This window comes from Xyrauchen texanus, chromosome 8, assembly GCF_025860055.1.
Source record: "Xyrauchen texanus isolate HMW12.3.18 chromosome 8, RBS_HiC_50CHRs, whole genome shotgun sequence".
Classification (NCBI taxonomy): Eukaryota; Metazoa; Chordata; class Actinopteri; order Cypriniformes; family Catostomidae; genus Xyrauchen; species Xyrauchen texanus.
Window position 1 is genome coordinate 3,850,048 of NC_068283.1, and position 22,402 is coordinate 3,872,449.

Genomic DNA, 22,402 nt, shown 5'->3' on the forward strand with positions numbered 1-22,402 from the left:
ATTATAGTACTGTTGGATCTTCTCTCAAACCGCAAATAACCAAGACATATAAACAGATCATTGGTGAATGGCATCGTATTTGCTGATAGGCCGATCTCAGTCAACAAGGCGAATATCGGCCGATACATCCCTAGTAATAATGTCTTTAATGTCCAATCAAATAGTGTCAAAATAAAGACGTAAAAAAACCTGCTCTACTGTTCATTCATCAACTGTAAATGTGAACGATAACTTCAAAATTTGTCTCAGGAGCAGAGGTTGAAATATGATGACAGCAGAGTACAGAGTTGTGGTGTGTCGTAGTTTCATCCTCAAATGGCACACCTAAACTTAGTGTGATTGGTGGCTTTATGTCAGTCAAACAGACTGTTTCTGTCTAAGTGAACTAAGTTCTGTCTTAGCCAGAAAAAGCTGCAAAGTTGACTGATAGTAAAAAGTCTGTCTACGTAAGACGAGGTTCATCATGTAACCTTGTGTATCACAAGTGAATGAGAACACTCAGCCGACTTACATCTTTTATTGACCGATTTCTCTTACTCGTTCCTTGCTGTACGGTAAATGGTCTGCACTTATATAGCGCCTTTTTAACCTTAACGGTATTCAAATCGCTTTACACTGTGACTCATTCACCCATTCACACACACATTCATACACCAATGGCAGCTCTGCTATACAAGGTGCTAGCCTGCCATTGGGAGCAACTTGGGGTTCAGTGTCTTACCAAAGGACAAAGTTGTGCTGTGGAGTTGTGTGGGCCGGGATTCGAACCACCAACCCTGTGATTAGCGGTCGACCCACTCTACCAACTGAGCCACAGCCAGCTCACACAATCTTACGCATCCACCCACAGCAGGACCTTGTTGTCTCCTCTCTTCCTTCCTAAAGGTCTCTCTGCTTCAGAGCGACATCTTTTGTTCAAAGCTGCAAACCTTAAAATCGCCCACAGACAGTCCACGAGGAAAATAAACAGAAAAGCATCCTTTAACAGTTCATGAATATGCTGATTGGTGGAAAAATGCACAAACCATCATAATAAAATACGATGGTTGTTTTGAATCTACAATGCAACTGGTGCAGTCTGATACCCAAACGAATGATTCTTACAAGAACGGTTCATGACCAGTGTGCTCCAGAAACTTAAATCATGCAGTGAAGTTACAGACTGGTTGTTCATATCACAATGTGTAGTTAAAGATAGGCCTACACATTAGGAGATGTTGATATCACCTAAATGTAATAAAAACATAAATAAAATAAGAAAAATAACGAAATATGATGACATTTTTGTTCATTTAGATTTTTTAATTAATAGATATGTATGCACATTATTGGATTGAATTTATGCCTCTTAAAAGTCTTTGAAAAGTCATTAAAATTCTGTGTAAACAAGCTTTTTACAATAATTACACACATTTTTTATTGCAATCCGTTATGTTGAAATCTAAAATGACCTCATCAGTAAATGTAATATTGCATTTATTTCTAAATATTTTTTTAACCAAAAATAGGAAAGTTAATGGAATCATTAAGGATGTGTAATGGTTACATTTTTTATGATTCCAATTCGGGCTGGGTATTGGGTATACAGATTTCCCAATTCCATTCGATTCCAACTCACAAGCTCTCGATCTGATTCGGTTTTGAGATGACATAATTATACAGGGCCTTCTAACTCTGTACTATACATTATGAAATTATTAATTACATTTTTTTAAAATGCACAAATTGCATGTATTCCAAAAATAAATATGATGTATTAATATAACATGATACATTTTAGATATTATATTGCTAATTTTTAGCATCTGGAACCTTTTCTATTCAACACTGAATTTTTCCTTGAAAATTAGGAACTATGTGTCTATGCGAGTTCAAACAAAATGTAATCAACACCTTATTTCTATAAGACTAGTTATTATATTCTGACTGTAGCTATGAGTATATACAGGGTTTTTCCTGCATAGAGAAATAATAGGCGGCCACCTCCTTCAAATTCCGTGCCGCCTCCGGCTATCTAAAAAAACTCTGGTGGGTGTCTTCATGGAAAACACTAACAAGCGTTGCACTAGGTGGATTGTCATTTGTAACTGCAAATCTCTGCAATAATAATAAAACAAATTCCATTGTCGAATAGTTGCTTGATGTAATTTAACGTAACTTGAGATCTATATATCTTTATTTCATCAATAATTAAAGTTCATATAATATGGGAGTGCTTCAACCAGTCACGGAAGAGACCCAATCTGAGCGGGAGTCGAGACCGGGAGAGATTTAAAGTTTCCGCCAGCTGATGCGCACTCTAACAGGGAGACATTCGTCTCTCACCCCCACTGTCTGCAGCTCCCAAATGTCATCATCATGAGATCATCATGATGAGATCAATCTTATGTAAAAAATAACACTAAAATGACAACAACAATAAAATGCGTGTGTGTGTGTGTGTGTGTGTGTGTATGTATATATATATATATATATATATATATATATATATATATATATATATATATGGTTTTGGATAGACTAGATTGACAAATGCTAATCAATAATACTCTTATGGCTAAAAATGTTTACAGTGTTCAGTGACTAAAATGTCAATATGACTAAATGTTACTAAAATATGACTGAAATGTCAACAGTTTTCATTGACTAAAAATACATTAAAATGCCGAGACTTTGTCAACAAAAACTTGACAAAAAAAAAGTTTGACTAAATATGATACAAACTAAAAAGGACATTTGACACAGGACTAAAAATGACACCAGGTCATTAGTAGTGCATTAATGCAAAACCAACATTTACGTGTTCTTAACGTCACTTTTTTGATCAGTATGGTACCACCTCCGCCTCATTTTGAGCCAGGAAAAACCCTGATATTTTAGCATTTTACACTAGAAATTTTCAAAATACAAATAGTTCTTTGAAATCTACACCACTATATCAAGGTAAGAATTATGATCACCAAGGGAAGCTGCCACGGTATCAAGTGCTCCGCTCTAAACTATCCCATCTCTGATAGAATGGAGCAGAGTGCATCATTTGCGCTTCTGTGATATCTCGCACCACACTCACGTGTCAATAAAGCATGAACAGCACCGCGCAAATGCGTTTAAAGCGCATCATGCGGCAGGCGCCAGCCTCGAAAAAACGATAGTGTAACATTTGGTCACATATGCGTGTGCTTTACTTGAATCAATTTTAGGATTTAAGAATCAGTATCGAAATTGTTCAATAAGGATCATGCTGCATCGGAAAATCTATATTTTTACCAACCTAATAATTCCCATCCCCACCGATAATGCTGTGAAATTTATGTTTTCAGATTTTGAAGGCCAGTAAAGTGTTATGTAAGGCCTGACACAAGAGCATCTAAGATACAATACCTTTTTTCTTTTGCCCAAAAGACTAACAAACTTGCTGTTGATCATCAAGGAGGCGTAGGTACTGAGAAGTATCTCACCTCTGATGCCCTGACTGTAAAACTGCAAGACTGAGAAACACATTCACTGGATGTATCGTGTCATTGTTTAAGGTGTGCATAAGACCACAGGACTCTAATTGGATGTGTGGGAAATACTGGCAGAGGAACACAGGAACAGTGGGCAGATCACAGATCAGTGAACTCCACAGAGGCCTAAACACATCAATCTTCTGGATGAATGAGACAATACCTTTCTTCCTGAGACTGAGGACACAACTGAGGACTACTTACAAAAAAAAACTTCAAAACCTACCTGAAATAATAGACACTGCAATAATTCTTCCTTGCATTCTTCAGCTCAAACTCAAGCTTGCAGCTTTAAATGTCCATGCAACTCATAGACACACAACAACACTTCCTGATGGGAGAAATGAAGTTGATGGTCAGCCAGTGGCTGCGACACATGGCATTAAATGGAACAAATGACCGTGTGACAGAAGCCATGTCACACTAACCTCCCATGTTTTGAGAACGCTCAACACTATTGTGAGTCTCCAAGCGATTTGACCTTTTCCAATCAAACCACTCAATACATAAGAGAAAGAACATATTACAGACACTTTCATTCTACACAGATGTAAAATCCCACAAAAGTCATGGGCTATACGATGTGTTTTGTGCATCTCAGTTCAGCTCAGCATGCAGCAGCCACACGTTAATATTAAAGCAAACTGACCTGATTCTATAATCTTTACTGGAATGTACCTGGTCTTCCTAAAATATCCATCCACTTCTGTTTTATCATCAAAACTCTCTCTTCCTCTTATTTATCACAGTTAGGACCACAGCTGAAGATAAAGTCAAAGCAGAGACAGCTTGTCCAGGTAAAAAGCTTGGCAGTAAAGTGTCCAGTATGATATACTCTTGCTACCAGATCTCAGCAGACACGAAGAGACATTTCTCGTCCGTCCGTCCGTCCGTCCCTCTCTCTCTCTCTCTCTCTCTCTCTCTCTCTTTCTCTCTCTCTCCCTCCCTCTCTCTCCCTCTCTCCCTCTCTCCCTCTCTCTCTCTCTCCCTCTCCCTCTCCCTCTCCATGCCATTACAAACACGGAAGCCCCCTCTAGTGGTCACTCTCTGGTCCTTCGGTCAGACATTGGTCCTAATCTGTTAACTCCATTATCTGCAGATGTATGGTCAAGATGAGAGGGAGCAGGGGAAATGACATCAGTCTTCACTCAGGCCAATGAGCCAGAGTGTCATGATTACAACACACATATACTAATCATCCGATAAAGAGAGCTGATGTGAACAGAGCTTAGAATATATAGGCCAACAGTACACAAGGGAGCTTAAATGTCTGAGTCCACTTGTGAAAATGCTTCATTTCAGAGTCTATTCTCAGCATAACAATGAGTAAAAGTTAACATGAATTGAACTAGTGTTGTCACAATACCAACATTTCAGTAGCTGGTACTGATTCCAGTGAAATTTTAAAGTTCTTGATACCTATATCGAGAAGCTCAGCGAGTAAAGACGCCTACTACCACCACTGGATTCAAGAGTGCCGAGTGACTCCAGCCAGGTCTCCTAAGCAACCACATTGGCCCGGCTGCTAGAGGGCACAGTCCTGATTAGGGGTTCTTGCTCTCAATGGGGTGTGTGATGAGTTGTGCGTGGATTGCAGAGAGTAGCATTTCTATCATTATTACTAATATTACTACAGTGAATATTACATTTTACTATACAGTTGTAATATATTTCCTTGGCAATTTCTTAAATTTCAGGCCCTAGATTTTATTGCTTTTATTATGACTTGTCGTTTTGTCGGAAGCTGCTTTTATCCTTCTGATGGATAATCAGTTTGTTACATGACCCAGTGTGATCGTTAAAGTGCAAATGCTGTGATTTACTTATATAAAAATATAGTCTACATGCAATATGCATTTAAGGTGGATATGAATGGATTTTCCTTGTACCTCCCAGAAACCTCTTGACATCCCACTCCCAGTCCAGTGAAGAGACAACCACTTGCCCACCCTAAAGAACAAAATGCCTCCCAAACAAATCCCATCTTGATACTGGCCCTGGTTAGTGCTGGGTGATTATTGAATATTTAGGATATTATCACAATGATTTTGCTGCTGGTATAAAATTAAGCAATATCATAAATATAACGCTGACTACAGTGTTCTATTTATTTGCCATCATTCTGCGTCATTAGACTAATTTCATGATCCTTCAGGACTCACAATTATTAAATAACATCCAAATGTCAGAATAACCATGTGATCATTAAACTGCAAAAGGCTGTGATTTAATTAAATGGCAAAAAACATTTGTGTAAACAGGTGAAGTGCTTTTCTGTGTGCATGTGCAGGGATCATGATATGCTCTTTAAAGTGGTCTCAAAGCAGTTGCTGTGCATTATAAAAGCAAAGCGCTGCAGGTTCACAGGTTCATTTCCGATTCAAGCAATTCCAAACATTTGTAACTGCTAAAAGTTATTATACGAATCTAAAAACGGGACACGGTATCACAAATAAAAGGAGGTGACATCGTTTCACAAGATTTGTTGTAAGCAACATTGTAAACTGTAAAAAAAACACTGCACTTCTCGTGTTCCACTAAAATATAAGCAACCAAATTGGCCCGGTTGCTAGGAAGGGTAGAGTCACATGGGGTAACCTACTCGTGATCACTATAATGTGGTTCATACTCAGTGGGGCCTGTGGTGAGATGAGCGTGGATGCCACGGTGGATGGCGTAGACTATGTCTCTACGGTAACGCGCTAAACAAGCCATGTGATAAGATGCACGGATTGACACTCTCAGACACTGATGCAGCTGGGATTTGTCCTCCGCCACCCGGATTGAGGCAAGTCACTACACAACCACGAGGAATTAAAAGCACATTGGGAATTGGGCTAAAAAAAATTACTAAATATTGTTCACCCTTTTGTTAATTTTGGCAAAAACATGCATTCATTCATATTAGATTTTATTTCAATCATTAAACATTTTGAGAATACTTTGCTACAGTGGATGTTTGGTTGAAATTATGGTTCTTATTTAAAAAAAAAATACTTTTAATAACATTTCAGAACAAAATTCAAAGTTATCAAGATATAAATCAACCACCATCAATAAGCTGAAAAATATAGAAATATATATTTATATTTCTAATTTTTCAGCTTATTGACTGTCATGAAAATAATCTTGCAGTGCAAAGAATCTTAATGGCCCGGCTTCATATTAGATATGCAAAATGTTTCTTTTGATTTTAAAGAAAAATAGGAGCAGGACACTGTCTGGACCGGTTTCGTGAGAAACCCCTTTTGCTATAATGACAACATATACTCATTAAACTAGAACAAACAAAACCTAAAGATTAATCCTAAACCTAAAGGTTTAGGATTTAGGATTAATCTTCATTTTACATCATTTTACATTTCTTTACTTAAATTTAATATCCAGGTTTAAATAAGATTTTGAATCCCAGATTTATAAAGTGAACACATCAATGCAGATAAAAAAAAAGCTGCAATAACAGCAGAGCGATTGATGCGACAGCTCATCATGGCCTGGGATGGTCATTAATTAGCTCATACTGAAGCGGGCCATCCCAGTGTGTCCTTACCTCAGCGGAGGACAGATCTCTGGGGAGATGACACATTTCTGTGTCACGCAGACTATTTCAACATCACACGAGTGAGAGTGAAAGTCAGTGAGTCAATGAAGCAGCCAGAAATAGCACAGAACAGTAAAGGCCTACAAACTCTATAAAGAGTTTTGAGTGTTTTATTTTTATCATTATTCTAACTAAACAAAGAGGCACTGGAGTATTTATACTGCAGATCTGATGTGCGCTCATTGAGGGGGGTGAACACTGTGCTGAGCAAACATCCTGAAGCTCTGCAGAGTAAACATCCTGCTGTTTGCATAGGAGAAATCACATGAATGAATAAATACCACACATTTATACACCATAACTGAAGACCCGTGGATCACATCCATTCATTTTTACTCTTGAGCCCTTAGAAGTGTAAAGGTGCATTTAGTGAATACAAGCTATTATCTATACTTCAGAAACATAAATATGACATATTTCGGATCCATTAGTTAGTGTAAATATAGATTTGCATTTGTGCCAAGTAAAAACATCTCAATGCTGTATCTTGACATCTATTGCGAGTGAGAACCAAAGCAGTAAAGTGATCACCCCACATGTCCTTCAGCCGTTAAACACTGCAAACAAACAGGACGCTTTATGCATACATGACAGGAAGTCACATGACCACAGCGGTCACAACAGATAATCAACAGTGTGCACAGACAGGAAACTGAGCAGAGCTGAGAAATAAAATAATCAATGTCATGCGATTTTACACTGCAGACGGTTAGCGCGCTGTGACTTATTAAACTGCAGTCTGTTTTCCATGATTCTTATGCAAGTTTTAAAGGGCAGTGAGAGGAATATTTCTTGCTGTGCTGGTTAAATGTAAGGCGTTGTTTCCTGTTGAGTTTCTTACTCAGAGGGCAAGTCAGAGCACCCACACCCTTACTATGGGAAAGGGAGCACTAACCAGACTTACTGTTTAACACCCAGCCCAGATGCTGGAATTTAATTGTAGGTAATTAAATATGAAAATTTATGTAAATGTGTGAATCAGTTTCTGGACATTTCTAACTATATGAATGTATATTCATATATTGTGTTATATCAAATGTAATTATGCTTTTTGTAATATATAACATAGGACCAATCAATCGATTTATGCATTTCAACCATACATCTTTTTATGAAAGCATCAAATCAAAATGTCATGCTTTTTACTCAATGTCTCTTAACTTTGAGGTCCTTAATGTGTTCTAGACTATTGCTTGGAATCAATAAGGAATTATTACACTTTGATGAAAAATATATGGTTGTCATTTAATGTTAATTCAGTGTGATTAATTATATAAAAAATAAAGCGTTAAAATAATTAACACAATAATTCATGGCCATCGGAGCAATTCAAGCTTGAAGTACTAACTGTTTTCAGCAGGGGGCAGTAAGAGAACCTCCAGCTGTATACAAGTATATCTTTCTGCAACCTGCAAGACAAGGGACTCCCACTACACACCACACCCAAAATAACTTAAAAATCCTATGCAATAGCTGTATGATTCATGTTGTCTTAATGCAAATATGACAAATAATAGCCAACTTTTGAATTATTTCACATATATATTATTAAACCAAATATATAAATGGTGAAAATTAACATTTCTTCCATTTTCTTCTGTTCACAAGCTAACCGGTTAGCCTATTAGCGTAGCATCTTCTCTCAATTTTCATCAAGTTTCTACTCACTGTCGCCACCTAGTGATATGACGAACTTTGAAGTTGCTGTATAATTAAACTTCAAATTGTTTAATCTTCGTGGTTAGAGTTAGGTTTAGGGGTAGAGATAGGTGTTGGGTTGCTGCAAGACTCCAAATAAACAACAAACACAGTGTATGAATGTGACATCCAACTGTTGCAAGACTTCAGCATTTCGCTGGTTATTTGAAGGGGGCGTAACTTGTAGCGGGTGTGTCTTGTAGTCTAGCAGGACACAGACAGATGCTTATCGCTGTGTAGGCAACAAACCACATTGACAAAACAAGAGGAGGATGCGTCCTTACATTTAAACACAGCTAGATGGAGTGCAGTTTTGAATACAAGGATAAGACATGTTTCAAACTACGTTTAACTTGACACAGCGACCCAAAAACGCTGTTTATGATGCGACGCAACCAAAGTGAGACGCTCCAAAAGCGTCCGTCTGACGCAGGTGAACAAAGAGTGAAATAAACCATTTCAATATTTATTGTGTAACAATTATTATTATTATTTTTATTATGACTGTTCCACAGTTGTGGCATCATTTCAGCCACACTAAACAATTTAGCAAACAAATTAAACTAGTAAGAGTGTGAAAAATTTGTTAATGACACTTTCTGGAAATCCACAATAATAAAAGTGCCCGAATTAAAGAAACATCCATATATGTGGTTCTACATAAAAGCAGACAGAGGCAGATTTCTACAATTGTTCCACCCTGTTCCGTTAATACACGAAAACACATTCAATCCCCTACACAACATTCCCACCCCCTCACAGGACGCAGCCAGCTGGGTTACATTCCTCTCCATCAGACACCACAGTTGGCACAAGTGTTAAAAACACACACGACAACAGCATGTTACAATACAGGAAAAATCCTACTTAAAAAAAATCTTAGGTTGATATTCAGACAGAAACTGCTGTTCACATTCCCTCTGGCAAGCCAGATGCTTCAGGAATGTGTTGAGGATAATGCTACATAATGCGCCACTGCTGAATTATGAGTGCCGCTGTTCGCATTTCACATGGTTAATTTAATATTCTTGACACAACATAACGCTTGCCAGCCCCAGTCAGCTGTACATTTTCTACACTGCATAAGGGACCACACACACTCGCGTGCAAATATACGCACTTACAGTGACATCGCAACAAAACTTGTCAAACTCGCTTAATTCCAAGTGGTCCACAAGCTCATTTCTGAAACGTAGGATGGCAGGGGATTGCAAAGTTTTAGTTAGCGCTTTCCTCATGAATAATAATGAGGCTTCCCCTGTTATCTGTATGTTTTGGAGCGCATTTTGCTCACTTCAAAAGCGCAATGAAACAGCTCTACACTGGTCAATTATCAACACAGCTTAATAATAGCAGCACGAGCGTAGAACAGGTGCGGTATTTCACTGGTCTCAACCACACAGACTATTTTAAATGCACTTGTTTGAAACCTATTTGAATGTGGTACATAATTGTCTGTTGCAAAACACTTATGTATCAGTGATGAAACTAATTTAAACGGCACTGACAAAAAAAAACAGGAGAAAACATAAATTAAGACTTTCCATTGATTTACTGCAGTAACACTAACTGTACTGTATTAACTATGACAGTTGTGGAAGAAAAACTTTCTAAATGTATTTAGACTGCAGTTATTTTGTTACAAAAATGCCATAGTTCTTTATAGAGAAACCATGGTTTCTAATCATGGTAGTGAGGAGCCATGCATGGTTTTACCAATGGTTAGAAGTCTTATTACAGATATCATTGTTAAAACTATGGATACTATGGTGCAATTTCATAATTATGGACTGTGTCCATTTTACTCCATCGGAGTAAAATCTGTTCATCTGATTGTTGGAAAATGTACGTTGTTTTGTTTGCCTTTCAGAATATTTCAATTTAGCCATACAAATGAGGTGTTTTCCACAGATGTTACTGTTGTTAATATCATAATTTTCATCTGCATCCCAACCTCAAAGTCAATGCTGTATTGTCAAATGTGCATTGAAATGCACATACTATGTAATAATATTTGCATGGGTGCTACCAAAGCAGGAGCTGGTGCACCATTTTTAAAGGGCCTTTTGAGGGCACAAGTAAACCCTGATGTGGCCCAGGCTGAAATGTAGTTTGATTTGATCTATTCTTTGAACAACACTCGTTAATACGGGTTTCCGGTGTACACGAATTGCATGTAAACATGATTTTATTGTGATAAAATCACTTACTAACCTCTTATGTGTAAAGTTATAGCCAATTTTACAACTTTGTTACCATTTCGACATAACGTAAATGCTGAAACCTAAAATAACCAATTTAATCTTTACAACCCATATAATCCACAAGTTTTAAAAGAAGAATTACTGCAAGTGCTTTTATACAAGCTTCATATTTCTGCTTTTAAACCCTCCAAAAATTGTCCACATTCACTTTCATTGTAAGAGCCTGTGGTAATCAACATTATGCCACAAATGCTGTCGATTGAGCTTAACTTGTATTGAACCCGGAATATTCCTTTAATAAGATTGAAGTTAATTTAAAATGCATATTTGTCTGAGAAAATGCTGACTGCTGTTCACCTCACAAATTATATATCTGAAAAGCCCCAGTAACTTCTAATCTTAAAGAATTGTTTGAGCTACAAGAAAATACACAAACATAGGATGTAAACAAAAGTGACAGATTAATTAAACAACACACCACATACAGTACTGTGCAAAAGTTTCGGGCACTTAAGATGTTTCACAAAAACATTTGTCTTAAGATGGTTATTTATATCTTCAGCTTTAGTGTGTCAATAGGAAAAATATCTTTTAGACTCCCAAACATTACTTTTGCAAATAGAAAAGATTAGAATAGAAGAACAGGGTACTCTGCAAGAGATGTCATGGCCCTCACAGAGCCCCCACTGAACATCGTGTCAATCTGGAATTACATGAAGAGACTGAATCAGTTGAGACAGACTAAATAAATAGAAGAACTGTGGTGAATTCTTCAAGAAGCTTGGAACATCCTATCTGCCAACAACCAAGAAAAACTGTGATGTGTATCTAGGAGAATTTATGCTGTTTTAAAGGCAAAGGTGGTCACACCGAATATTGATTTAGATTTTTTTTATGTTTCCTGGACTTTAAGTGATGAATGAACCCTATGTATGGCATTATTTTTTAAGACATAGTCACTATGCAAATTTTTTTCACAAGTGCCTAAAACTTTTGCACAGTACTGTATATAAGCCTGAATGTACAGCAAACTATTTAAAAAACACATGCAAATTCACACATGCTTTATCCTAGAAAACAGTTTCTTAACACAATTTTAACGCTCAATAAGAAGTGAGCACATAGTTATTACACCAACAGAGCACAAGGTTTAAAACTCAAACCAACCTATCAGAGGATTTTTGGCAAAAATCAGAACATATATCCGAGACATCTCCACATTTAGGAGTTAGAAGACAAACTACCATGTAACAAAGTACTTTCATTTATAACTGCATAAGCAACAAAGACGATTTGATGGACAGTTTACTTGGGAGTAATGATGTCAAAAGAGTCTAACAACACTATCACACTCTTTACACATAAAACATGATCCTGTATTTTCTGATTATCTTCAATTAATGTTTTTATTATTATTATTATTATTATTATTATTATTATTATTATTTAAAGTTTTTTTGTGTTTGATCACAAGAACCATAAGAGATATTAAATGTTTTGGCATATTTTGTGAACACGGGAGCACCGTAGAATTTTTTTTGATGATATTTATTTTCATATTATTTCCAAATTGTTATTAAAAAACAATTTGGAAATAACACAATAATTTGAACCCTTGTGCATCAATAAAATAGTTTCTCAGAGGTCCTTAGAGGACAAAAATGACCACGTCAAAGAACTGCCATAGTAATATTATATATTAATATTATTTTCCACTTTCGATAAGTACATTTTTTTAACCAAAATCAGTCCTGATCATAACTACCAAATATTCATTCATTTTCAGGATTTTAACTATTTAAATGTCAGTTGTTTACATAATGTTTTTTTTACACTCACACACAAACAAATCTCAACACACACATACAACACACCCACACAATTTTAGCAGCATCATTTATTAAATTGGCCTACAATACAGCAAACAGAAAATAGGAAAAAGCATGTATTTGCTCCATAGGCTAAACATGAGAAAAATGGTTCAAAATATTAAAAAAATTAAATGTTGAACCCAGGGCTCCAGAATGAAAGTATAATATAACAGAATTCATGATTTTATGCTTTAATGGCACTGAGATCAAATATTGCCGTTTTAATGGGTTTCAGTGGGGACATTCAAAGGTCCTGAGTGTAAATATTTTGTGTACACAGTGTATTTATAGGAACTGAGGTTGAAATATCAAAATTCCCCCAAAATATACACACTTTTGATCAAAGTTATGCCGTTGGCTTAACTTTAACACAGCCAAAATGTTCGAATTAAACAAAAATGAAAAATACAAAAATGTCCCGAAGGTCGCACAAGGGTTAAATACATAAAAACTCTAAATTTGTACGCGAATACAATATTACTTAAACTTCTATCAAGACGGAATAGCGACTCAAATATCACTTTTGCTTTAATTTAACATAAATGGCACACTTTATAGACACAATAACTGAATGTGTTATTGACGAGAGAAAAAAAGTGTGTGAAAGTAACAGATGAAGATCGTCACTCACCGACGCCGTCTTCAGATTTCAGCACCATCGCGCGCGCTCTTCGGTCCGTTTATACAGTAAATAAATCAACAGAGAGTTCAAATCGCCTCGATTTACAGCTACAACTCAACTTAAACGTCAACTTTAGAGAGCAGTAACAGGTATTTTACATAACACTAGAGACCGGAAGGGCGCTCGCCAGTGATCAAGGGAGTGCCTTTAACCATAACGAGCCAATCGCGAGCACCGTGCACGAGCCCGATGACGCGCTTTCCGCGCCGCTCCTCAGACTCGGGTCGTGTGTCAAACCACGGGGAACTCGCTCACTCTGTAGGCTGCAGAGAGCGAGAGTGCAGGTATTTTCCATATTAATTTCTTCCTTATACTTTTCATACAATCCTCCATTAAAGAGCTGTAAGTCATGAACCAAACCAACCAGCTCCGATGTGAATCGCGACATCACAAAGTTGTTTTAAAGCAAAAAAGTATTTGAAAATCGGACGAAAAGACAAAGGTACCGTCTTTCACGAGGGCACAAACTACAATCTCATATAGCATTTCGGATGATGCAATCGAATATAAAACGATGGAAATATTGATTTTATATATAGAGACAATATAGATTACGTTTATTGAGAAATATTCACATATATACAGATATAGAAGTAGTTAGAGGTTGAAGGGTTATGGTTTGTCAATCACTTAGACCACATTTACAATCACTTATTAAATTAAATATATTATAGGAATATTCTGGGTTCAATACAAGTTAAGCTCAATTGACAGCATTTGTGACATAATGTTGATTACCACAAAAATAAATTTTGACTCCTCCCTCCATTTCTTTAAAAAAGAAAAAACAGAGGTTACATTCACAGCACTTACAATGGAAGTCATATTTTGGAGGGTTTAAAAAGACAGAAATGTGGAGCTTATAATTTTATAAAAGCACTAACATTAATTCTTCTGTTAAGACTCATGTATTTTCTGAACTGCAATGTTGATTAAATCGTAATTCTTTAGTAATTTTTATGTTTTTTGACTATGGAATCAAAGTTGTAAAATTGCCTATAACTTCACACAAAAAAGGATTGAAAGTGATTTTATCACAGTAAATCATCGTTTGTGGCTATTCTTTTGAAATAGTGAGTATTTTAATGTTCATAAATTGGCCGCATTCACTTCCATTGTAAGTGTCTCACTGTAATTTAGATTTTTGCTATTTTTAATGAAAAGGAGGGACGAGTCAAAATAATTTTTTGTGGTAATCAGTATTATGCCAAAAATGCTGTCGATTGAGCTTAACTTGTATTGAACCCAGAATAATACTTTTTAAGATGTGTTCCGTTTGACCCAATCACAATACAGGTCAAAACGGGGTCTAAAATGTTTTGTGATTGGATCACAAAAACCACATACAAATGTGGTCAAAAACCCATGTGACCACACTGCATTTGAGGTGTAAATTCTGGTCCGTCCTGAAAGCATTCTGGACAGCAGCAAAACACCACCCCTGACATGTCAATCAAACCCTTGTGCAAAAACAAGATGAGCAGCTTTTACAAGAAATAACTGTTTGATCGTAAAATAACAAAAACTTTTATACATATGTTTATAAGCACAAGAACTTCACAGATCTTCTTCAGTTTGTCTGATATCAACATTCAGAGACACCGATGAGAAGCATGAACATCTGAAGCTCCTTTAATAAATTTATGAAGAATTCTACTCAAAGTGTTGCGTTTGTGCTTCGATAAAATTTTAGATACATCTGGTTGAAACAGCGTGCCATTTCTTTTGTGCTTTCTCTGTCTTTTATTACTTATTTGTGTTTTATTATCATGCAGTAACAAACTGACATTGTGACTGAAGTATATCATCATGAAATCAGAGCCCCTTCCCTTGAAATCTGAACACAAGTGGTCACAGGAGATGCATTTAAGTGACCAGGTTTAAACAGTGATGTGTCTCACCTGAACACATGTGATCGGATCACCCGAGACACATCTTAATAACAGGTTTAAACGGGGTCAAAGTGTCATGAAAGTGGGCGGTCGCTTCCATTCATTCCAAATACTATCTATGGAAAAAATGTATGGGATTTTTACACTTCCACACATGCTGCCCAAAAATGCTGTCTAAGTAGGCAGCTGGCTAGGTTTTGATACACAGCCACAGTATTGAGTTTCACCATCCACACCCTGTACTGGCAGTGTGTGTGTGTGGGGGCAGGGAGTGTGAATGAATAACACAGACAGAGAGTGGCCATGAATGTGTGTGTGTGTATCCCTGACTACATAGGGACATAAAGAGGTAACACTGGACTATCAGTCAAAACAAGTGTACAATAACTATTTAGAAATATCTGTTCCACGGGTACATGTTTTAGGCCCATAACAGATTTTGCACAGCATACAACTGCATATTTCCCATGCTTAACAATAATTAAAGAAGGCTGGAGACTCCTGGCAAGGTTCAACAATGACGCCACAGTTTAATTATTTGAAATTATTCTCAGAAACAGAAGTTTTGTGGAGCAACACACCACAGCTGTTGTGTTTTCTGTTCAAGCTACTTTTCTTTAACCTGGGTTATGATAGATTATTGTAGTAATATTGCTGGGATGGCCCATTCGAGATAAACTCTGTAGTCTTTCTTTGCCAAGAAGAGAGAAATAATCTGTTTCAAAATAAAGCAAACGTAACAATGATGAAGGGCAACTCTTCCAGGAACAGAAACTCAACACAAAAATGTGTAGCATTCCGGTCCAATTGAACAAACATCAGTGCTGTGAGCTACAGTAGTCTAACAATGTGACCTCTGTTGAGAAGTGCCATCATTTCATAAATAAAGGTCTTCCTAGTATGCCAACTGACCCACATACTGTATATCCATTACACTGAGACAAGAAATCCTTGTGTTTGGATCTCAGGTCAGTCTCACAATCAAGGAATCTTTCAAACTATGACGTGGTAAAGAATTACGCAACTCATGCAACATGTAAAGTGGATGCTTGCTTGTGTGGGCTGGAAATCTGATGTTTATGTAAATATCATGCAAATGTCAAAGTGACATTTATTGTAAAGTCTTTTGTTCTGGTTGTCTTTCAGTAAATTGCATGTACTGTAAACATCCATTTCTGCTTAAAATTATAGATTAAATGTACTACATTTCTAAATTTTCTTAATGAAAATGTCTGCAAAACTCACCACAAATGCACCAAAGTGTTTTAGTTGGGGTGAGTTGTTTGTCTGAATCCCTAATCTTAAGTATGAGCAGCACGAGTAGTAAGGCTTGCCTTAGCAATCTTCACAAATAAAAAATCTAAATTAGTCAACATGCTATATCTCCACGAGTCCTCTTCTTAACCCTTTTGACATTTAATAATGTGCAGGTTAACAATTATAGATATCTATTATTCTATTTTCACAAGTTATAAAACTAATTCATGATATCAGAAGTGGAATTACTACTCATTTTTTATATCAGTAATTACAATTGCACAGTGTTGGGTAAGTTACTCTAAAAAAGTAATTAATTACTAACTACTAATTACATCTTCTATTATTATTCTATTATTATAATATATTCTATTATTGTTATTAATTACTCTGTCTGAAAACAAACTGTATTACTTATAACTTTCTAAAACCCTGACCAATCTCGACCAGATAAAAAATACAAGGATTGACATGAAACTGTTCTTTTAATTAATTTAAATAAATCATATATAATCAAATACAGTATTCATGAACTGGCCAAAGAATTTAAGGGGGCAGCGTTAAATTAGAAAACATACATTTGAACATTAGACGTTAAATTTCGATTTTAAATTCACTATTATTTTACATAGAAATGCTCAATAGCCTATAAAGTATTTAAAACAATTACATCAGAAGTAACTGTAATTAAATTACCGTAATCCCTTACTTTAATGTTTCAATTTAAAAGTAATTTAATTACTTAGTAATGCATTACATCCAACACTGCAATTACGCTAGCAAAAACATCACATTTTGATAAATAATAAAAAATGACATTAATACTCTCTGAAATACTCATTGTTGATGCTGTAAAAAAAAAAAAGGAATTATTTGAATTCTGTGATTGCATTTCCACTAGAATTTTACAATGATGTGTCATTTACTTCTGTTCAAAACACAATTACACACATCTATCATTCATTTCTCACTAGTTTAAAATTACAAACACACATTTACTACTTATTAATAAAAATATATAGTTTTTGATATCAGTGATTACATTGTTACTAGTGCAAACATCCATTCCTGTCATCAACAATTGAATTACAACTAGTAAAAATGCTAATTTGGGTTAAATGTATTGCAACATGCTAGATTTTGGTATTTCGGATATCTGGAAAAATGTTTCAGAAATCAATAAATTGAGGAATAAGTACAGAATTAGTACTTAGTCTTAGTCTTAGTAGTTACAATCACATTACAGGCATTACATTATCAGAAATGAACATCACACCACACATATGAAAAGTTAGCATTTTTAGTCCAAAAGTTAAATAAATTTTTGATATCAGGAATGGACATTTGCACTGCAGCAATGTGATCATTCAAAATCAGAAATGATAATTTTTACTAGTAAGAATTACATAGCACGACTATTTGGAATTTCGATTCACTTTTTAAACAGGAGTAAATCTTCAAGAACTGTCACTTCTTAAAGTAATGACACAATTTTTATATGAAGAATTCCTGTTTTTTCTAGTGCAAACATAATTGATATCAAATAATGCACTTTCACTAGTGGTCATTTTAAGACTGAGCTCAAGAGTGACCATTTTTAACTTGTAAAAATTTAATTCTAGAGCTCCAAAATACATATCCTGCACATGTTTAAATGTCAAAAGGCCTTGCGTTCCTCTAAACTGCTTGTGCGTGTGTGTATTCTTCGGTTTGTTATCGTAGCCGCACTGCTATAAGCACAGCTATTTGTGGAATGTTGTTTTTCCTTGTATTGTTTCTCAGGGCAGTGTCAGCAACACTTGTGTGGGAATGAGGACTGGCGGTCATGAATGTCCTCACTGAACAAATTCAGTATTGAACAATACATTTTTCTGAATAAACGTTGCGTTTGAATGAAACCGGCCCTGCTGGAGAGGATTATTGTGATGAAGTATCAGGAATGCATTATGAAAAGGCCTCGGTTAAAGAAAAAGCGTTTAAAATGCTACAATCTGAGTTTTAACAAAGCGATTACTTTCTGCTGTACTGCAATAATGTAAAATGGTATAATGTAGCGTAGTGTAATCTGAGAAGATGATGGCATCATTCACTCCTCTTCTGATATTACATATATTATTATACCACAAAGAGAGAATGCTTTGTCTGTTCAGTTCAAAGGAAGAAATGTAATTAGGTGTGCCTCGATGGTAAAGGACCAATGACATTTATTCTTTTTACTTCTATACATGAAATACATTTTTTAAAAGATTATTTATTGCAAATTTACAATAAAAGAAAGGGCACAACCCAACATCAGAAGACACAGCCACACAAAGAAATGGCAAGGTGCAAGACAACAGTAATATGGGATGATAGTAAACAAGACAGCACTAAATTATATACAGTATATATTTAACATGGAAGGACATCAGTACTCCGTTTCTTAATCTTCACAAAATCATTAATAAATGAATTCAATGAGGGTCTGTTTTTCCATTTACATATGCACATATGATACTTGGCAAGGAAAAGATCCAGAAATTTGGGGATTCAAATTCCATTGTAAATAAATGAAATGAATATGATCAATATTTACTGACAACCAGTTCTGCACATTTACCAAAACCTACAAGTATACTCACACAGAAAAAAAACTAAAACAAACATGAAGTCTTACAAAGGCACAATTCAAAATATAATTGAAGAAAAATGCTTTGAGCGACACCTGCTGGCTCAAGGAACTTAGTGCAGAATACAGAATAACAAATCCCATTTCAGTTCTGGCCTCAAAGTGGTCTTGATGAAATGAAAGAGAGAGAAAAACAGAGAGATGCATGTCAAAGAGAGTGCAAAGCTTATTTTGTCACTGTAGATTGAGGCATTATTTATTATGGCAATATTTATTCACCCTCATATCATTCCAAATCCCTATGCTGTTATTTTATACTGTAGAACACACAAGGAGAAATTATATTCATAAAGGAGAAAAGCCACTGTTTGGCAAACTATAAACTGTCATTGCAAGGAGAAGAGCTGCATGAAAATGTCTCCTTTTGGAACATTCTAAAACGCTAAGCGTGAAAAATGTACAGGCTTTACAGTTCAAGTCAGAAGTTTACATACACAAACGCATTTAAACTCAGTTTTTCACAATTCCTCACATTTAATCATAGAAAAAAATTCCCTGTCTTAGGTCAGTTAGGATCGCTACTTTATTTTAAGAATGTGAAATGTCAGAATAATAGTAGAGAGAATTATTTATTTCTGCTTTTATTTCTTCATTCCCAGTGGGTCAGAAGTTTACATACACTTTGTTAGTATTTGGTAGCATTGCCTTTTCATTTTTTAACTTGGTTCAAATGTTTTAGAGAGCATTCCACAAGCTTCTCTCAATAAGTTGCTGGAATTTTGGACTATTCCTCCAGACAGAACTGATGTAACTGAGTCAGGTTTGTAGGCCAAATACAACCAGAAACAAATGTTCACTCTTGCTTGTGAAAGGTAATTAATTCCTCGAGACCCGTTTTCAATTGTGTGGCGATTTGTACAGCCCCAAGCAGCACACGAAACAAATTTTTCTCAATTCCCGGTATGAAAGTTATGGGAAAGTTGCCCTCCGCAATGTGGCGGCACCTTTGACGTACGCTCCAGCGGGCAATTGGGCGTCTATGTATTTATTATGTCTATGATAAAAACGAGCCAGACAATACTCTTTTTCCCGCACATTTTTACTGTGGAAGAAATGGCAAAAACATGAAGTGCTGCATGCATATATGTGAGGGAAATGGACCCACCATTCCCTTCACAGACATAAGTTGGGAGAAATTTATTAAATCAGTGTTTCTGTGGAAAGACCTTGAATGCAGAGAAAGTCTTATAGCAGAAGAGGCAGTACAGGCATACAAGTTACAAAGCCAGGAACCTACAAACCAGTTAGTCAAACCAGCTAACATTGGCTACCACAGGGAGTGCTACAGCCATTTCACAAATATCACGAAGATAGAACGAGCACAAAGGAGAAGAGAGAAGGCAGTATTAGTTGAAGAATCTGCAAATGAAGGTCCAGCGGGCAAGCTATCAGGCTGCAGTACACAAGAGGAGTCTTGAGTGCATGCCAGACATTCCTCCTCCTGTAAATCATGGCTGGAAGATGGTAGGAGATTTCTACAGAGTGGAATGGATGACACTTCCGCCAGCTCCAGAGGCCATACTGGAACTTGTGCACTGCTCATGTAAAAAAACAAATTGTGTTAAGGGTAGATGCACATGTAAACTGCATGAGCTGCCATGTACAAACCTCTGTCAGTGTGTAAACTGTGACAATAAGTCACTTGAAGATGACTAGGGCACATGTGGTTTTGCAAATACACATGTGGGGAGGTGTGTGTGTGTGTGTGTGTTGGCTACTCCTGCAGAAGTAAATCTGTACGATGTTTATGTACATTATAACTCTGCTCTGTTTGATAGATAGCCTATGTTCTTTGATAGTATAATCTTATTTCTATTACATGCCGTTCTTCTTGAGCTCTTAGCTCTCCGGTTATAATATTGGCTGCTTGCTGACCCTTTAATGATATGTCAGATGTAACTGATAATTAAATATGTCTTAACCATCAAGAGGTTCATGTTTACCTTGAGTTTTTGGCGAACGTTTGCAAAACAGTCGGAGGTAATTATCCGCGGACATACAGTGGAGCTGTGGCCTATGTGAGTTGGACGAAGTGTTACCGTTAGAATGAAGTATTTAAACTTTACACCAAATCAAATATGTAATCGCATGATGCTAGCTACTGCTAGTTAGCCAGCTGAAACTACCCTACTTAAAACGACACTAACGAGACGCTTACATACGTTTGAACAACACAGTGTACAAAACAAACATTTTTTATAGATATCATTCTAATTAAATGAATACTTACAATCACAAAAACAATGTCCTTGGCGATAGTCACTGTGATAGTCACAGCTGAATCATCCGTGTAACAGCTGTTCTAAATAAGCTACATCTGATTGGTTAATAATAATCCTATGTCAGTATCTTGCCACGCTATTGGCTCATCTGATATAGTAGGCAACCGCGTGAAACCGCGGGAAAATGTGCAATAAATGGGAGTGGCAACACTTTTCATATCGTTGATAATAAAACAACCGTCCCAACTTTACAAATTCAGGTTCTCCCTCCATGGGGATCATCCATTTCGAAAAGTAAAGCAGATACAGGCCCTCGGCCCACCGTCTAGTGACGTAGAGTTGATGAAGGGAGACAGGATCGTCCAGGGCGGGCACTAGTGACTCACAGGGCGGGCCAGGCCCCCCAATGCCCGCCCATGGCGCCGGGACTGCTTGTAGTACACTATGACTGTCATACGCCTGTCTTTTTCTGCCGCTGTTGTTTTCCAGAGGTCAGACGAGTAATGAGTCGATCTGTTCCCCGCCGCCTCCAGCTGTCTCCAACCAGATCGTAACGTAAGGAACCATTTCCATGTCACTCAGACACAGCTATAATTTCATCGCACCTGCTTTGAACTGACATTTGAGTGATATTTATCTGCTAATTATCAGCAGCAGCAAAAAGAAACAATGTTATTGTGGGATTTGTTTGCTAATTAGCTCAAGATTGCTGTGTTTTGGGGGGAACATTAATGCAGCACCATTAGGCTGGACGACAGATGAAATGAATGTTCAAAATAACTACAATACTACTCTATTTCT

The 22,402-nt window shown here is 36.5% G+C and overlaps 1 protein-coding gene across 2 annotated transcripts in view; it reads right to left on the reverse strand.

The window, feature by feature from the left end:
* The window catches only part of LOC127647400 (cytohesin-1-like), a 64,334-nt gene that overhangs the window by 36,565 nt on the left and 5,367 nt on the right, over nucleotides 1-22,402 (reverse strand). Inside the window, exon 1 of one of the 2 annotated variants that reach the window (XM_052131613.1) lies at nucleotides 13,512-13,744. The exons of the other annotated variant lie outside the window; for it this stretch is intronic. Within the exon in view, the coding sequence (XP_051987573.1) occupies nucleotides 13,512-13,539 (28 nt within the window). The 5' untranslated portion in view covers nucleotides 13,540-13,744. Of the gene's footprint in view, nucleotides 1-13,511; nucleotides 13,745-22,402 lie in introns of those variants that run through there. 2 annotated transcript variants of the gene reach the window in all.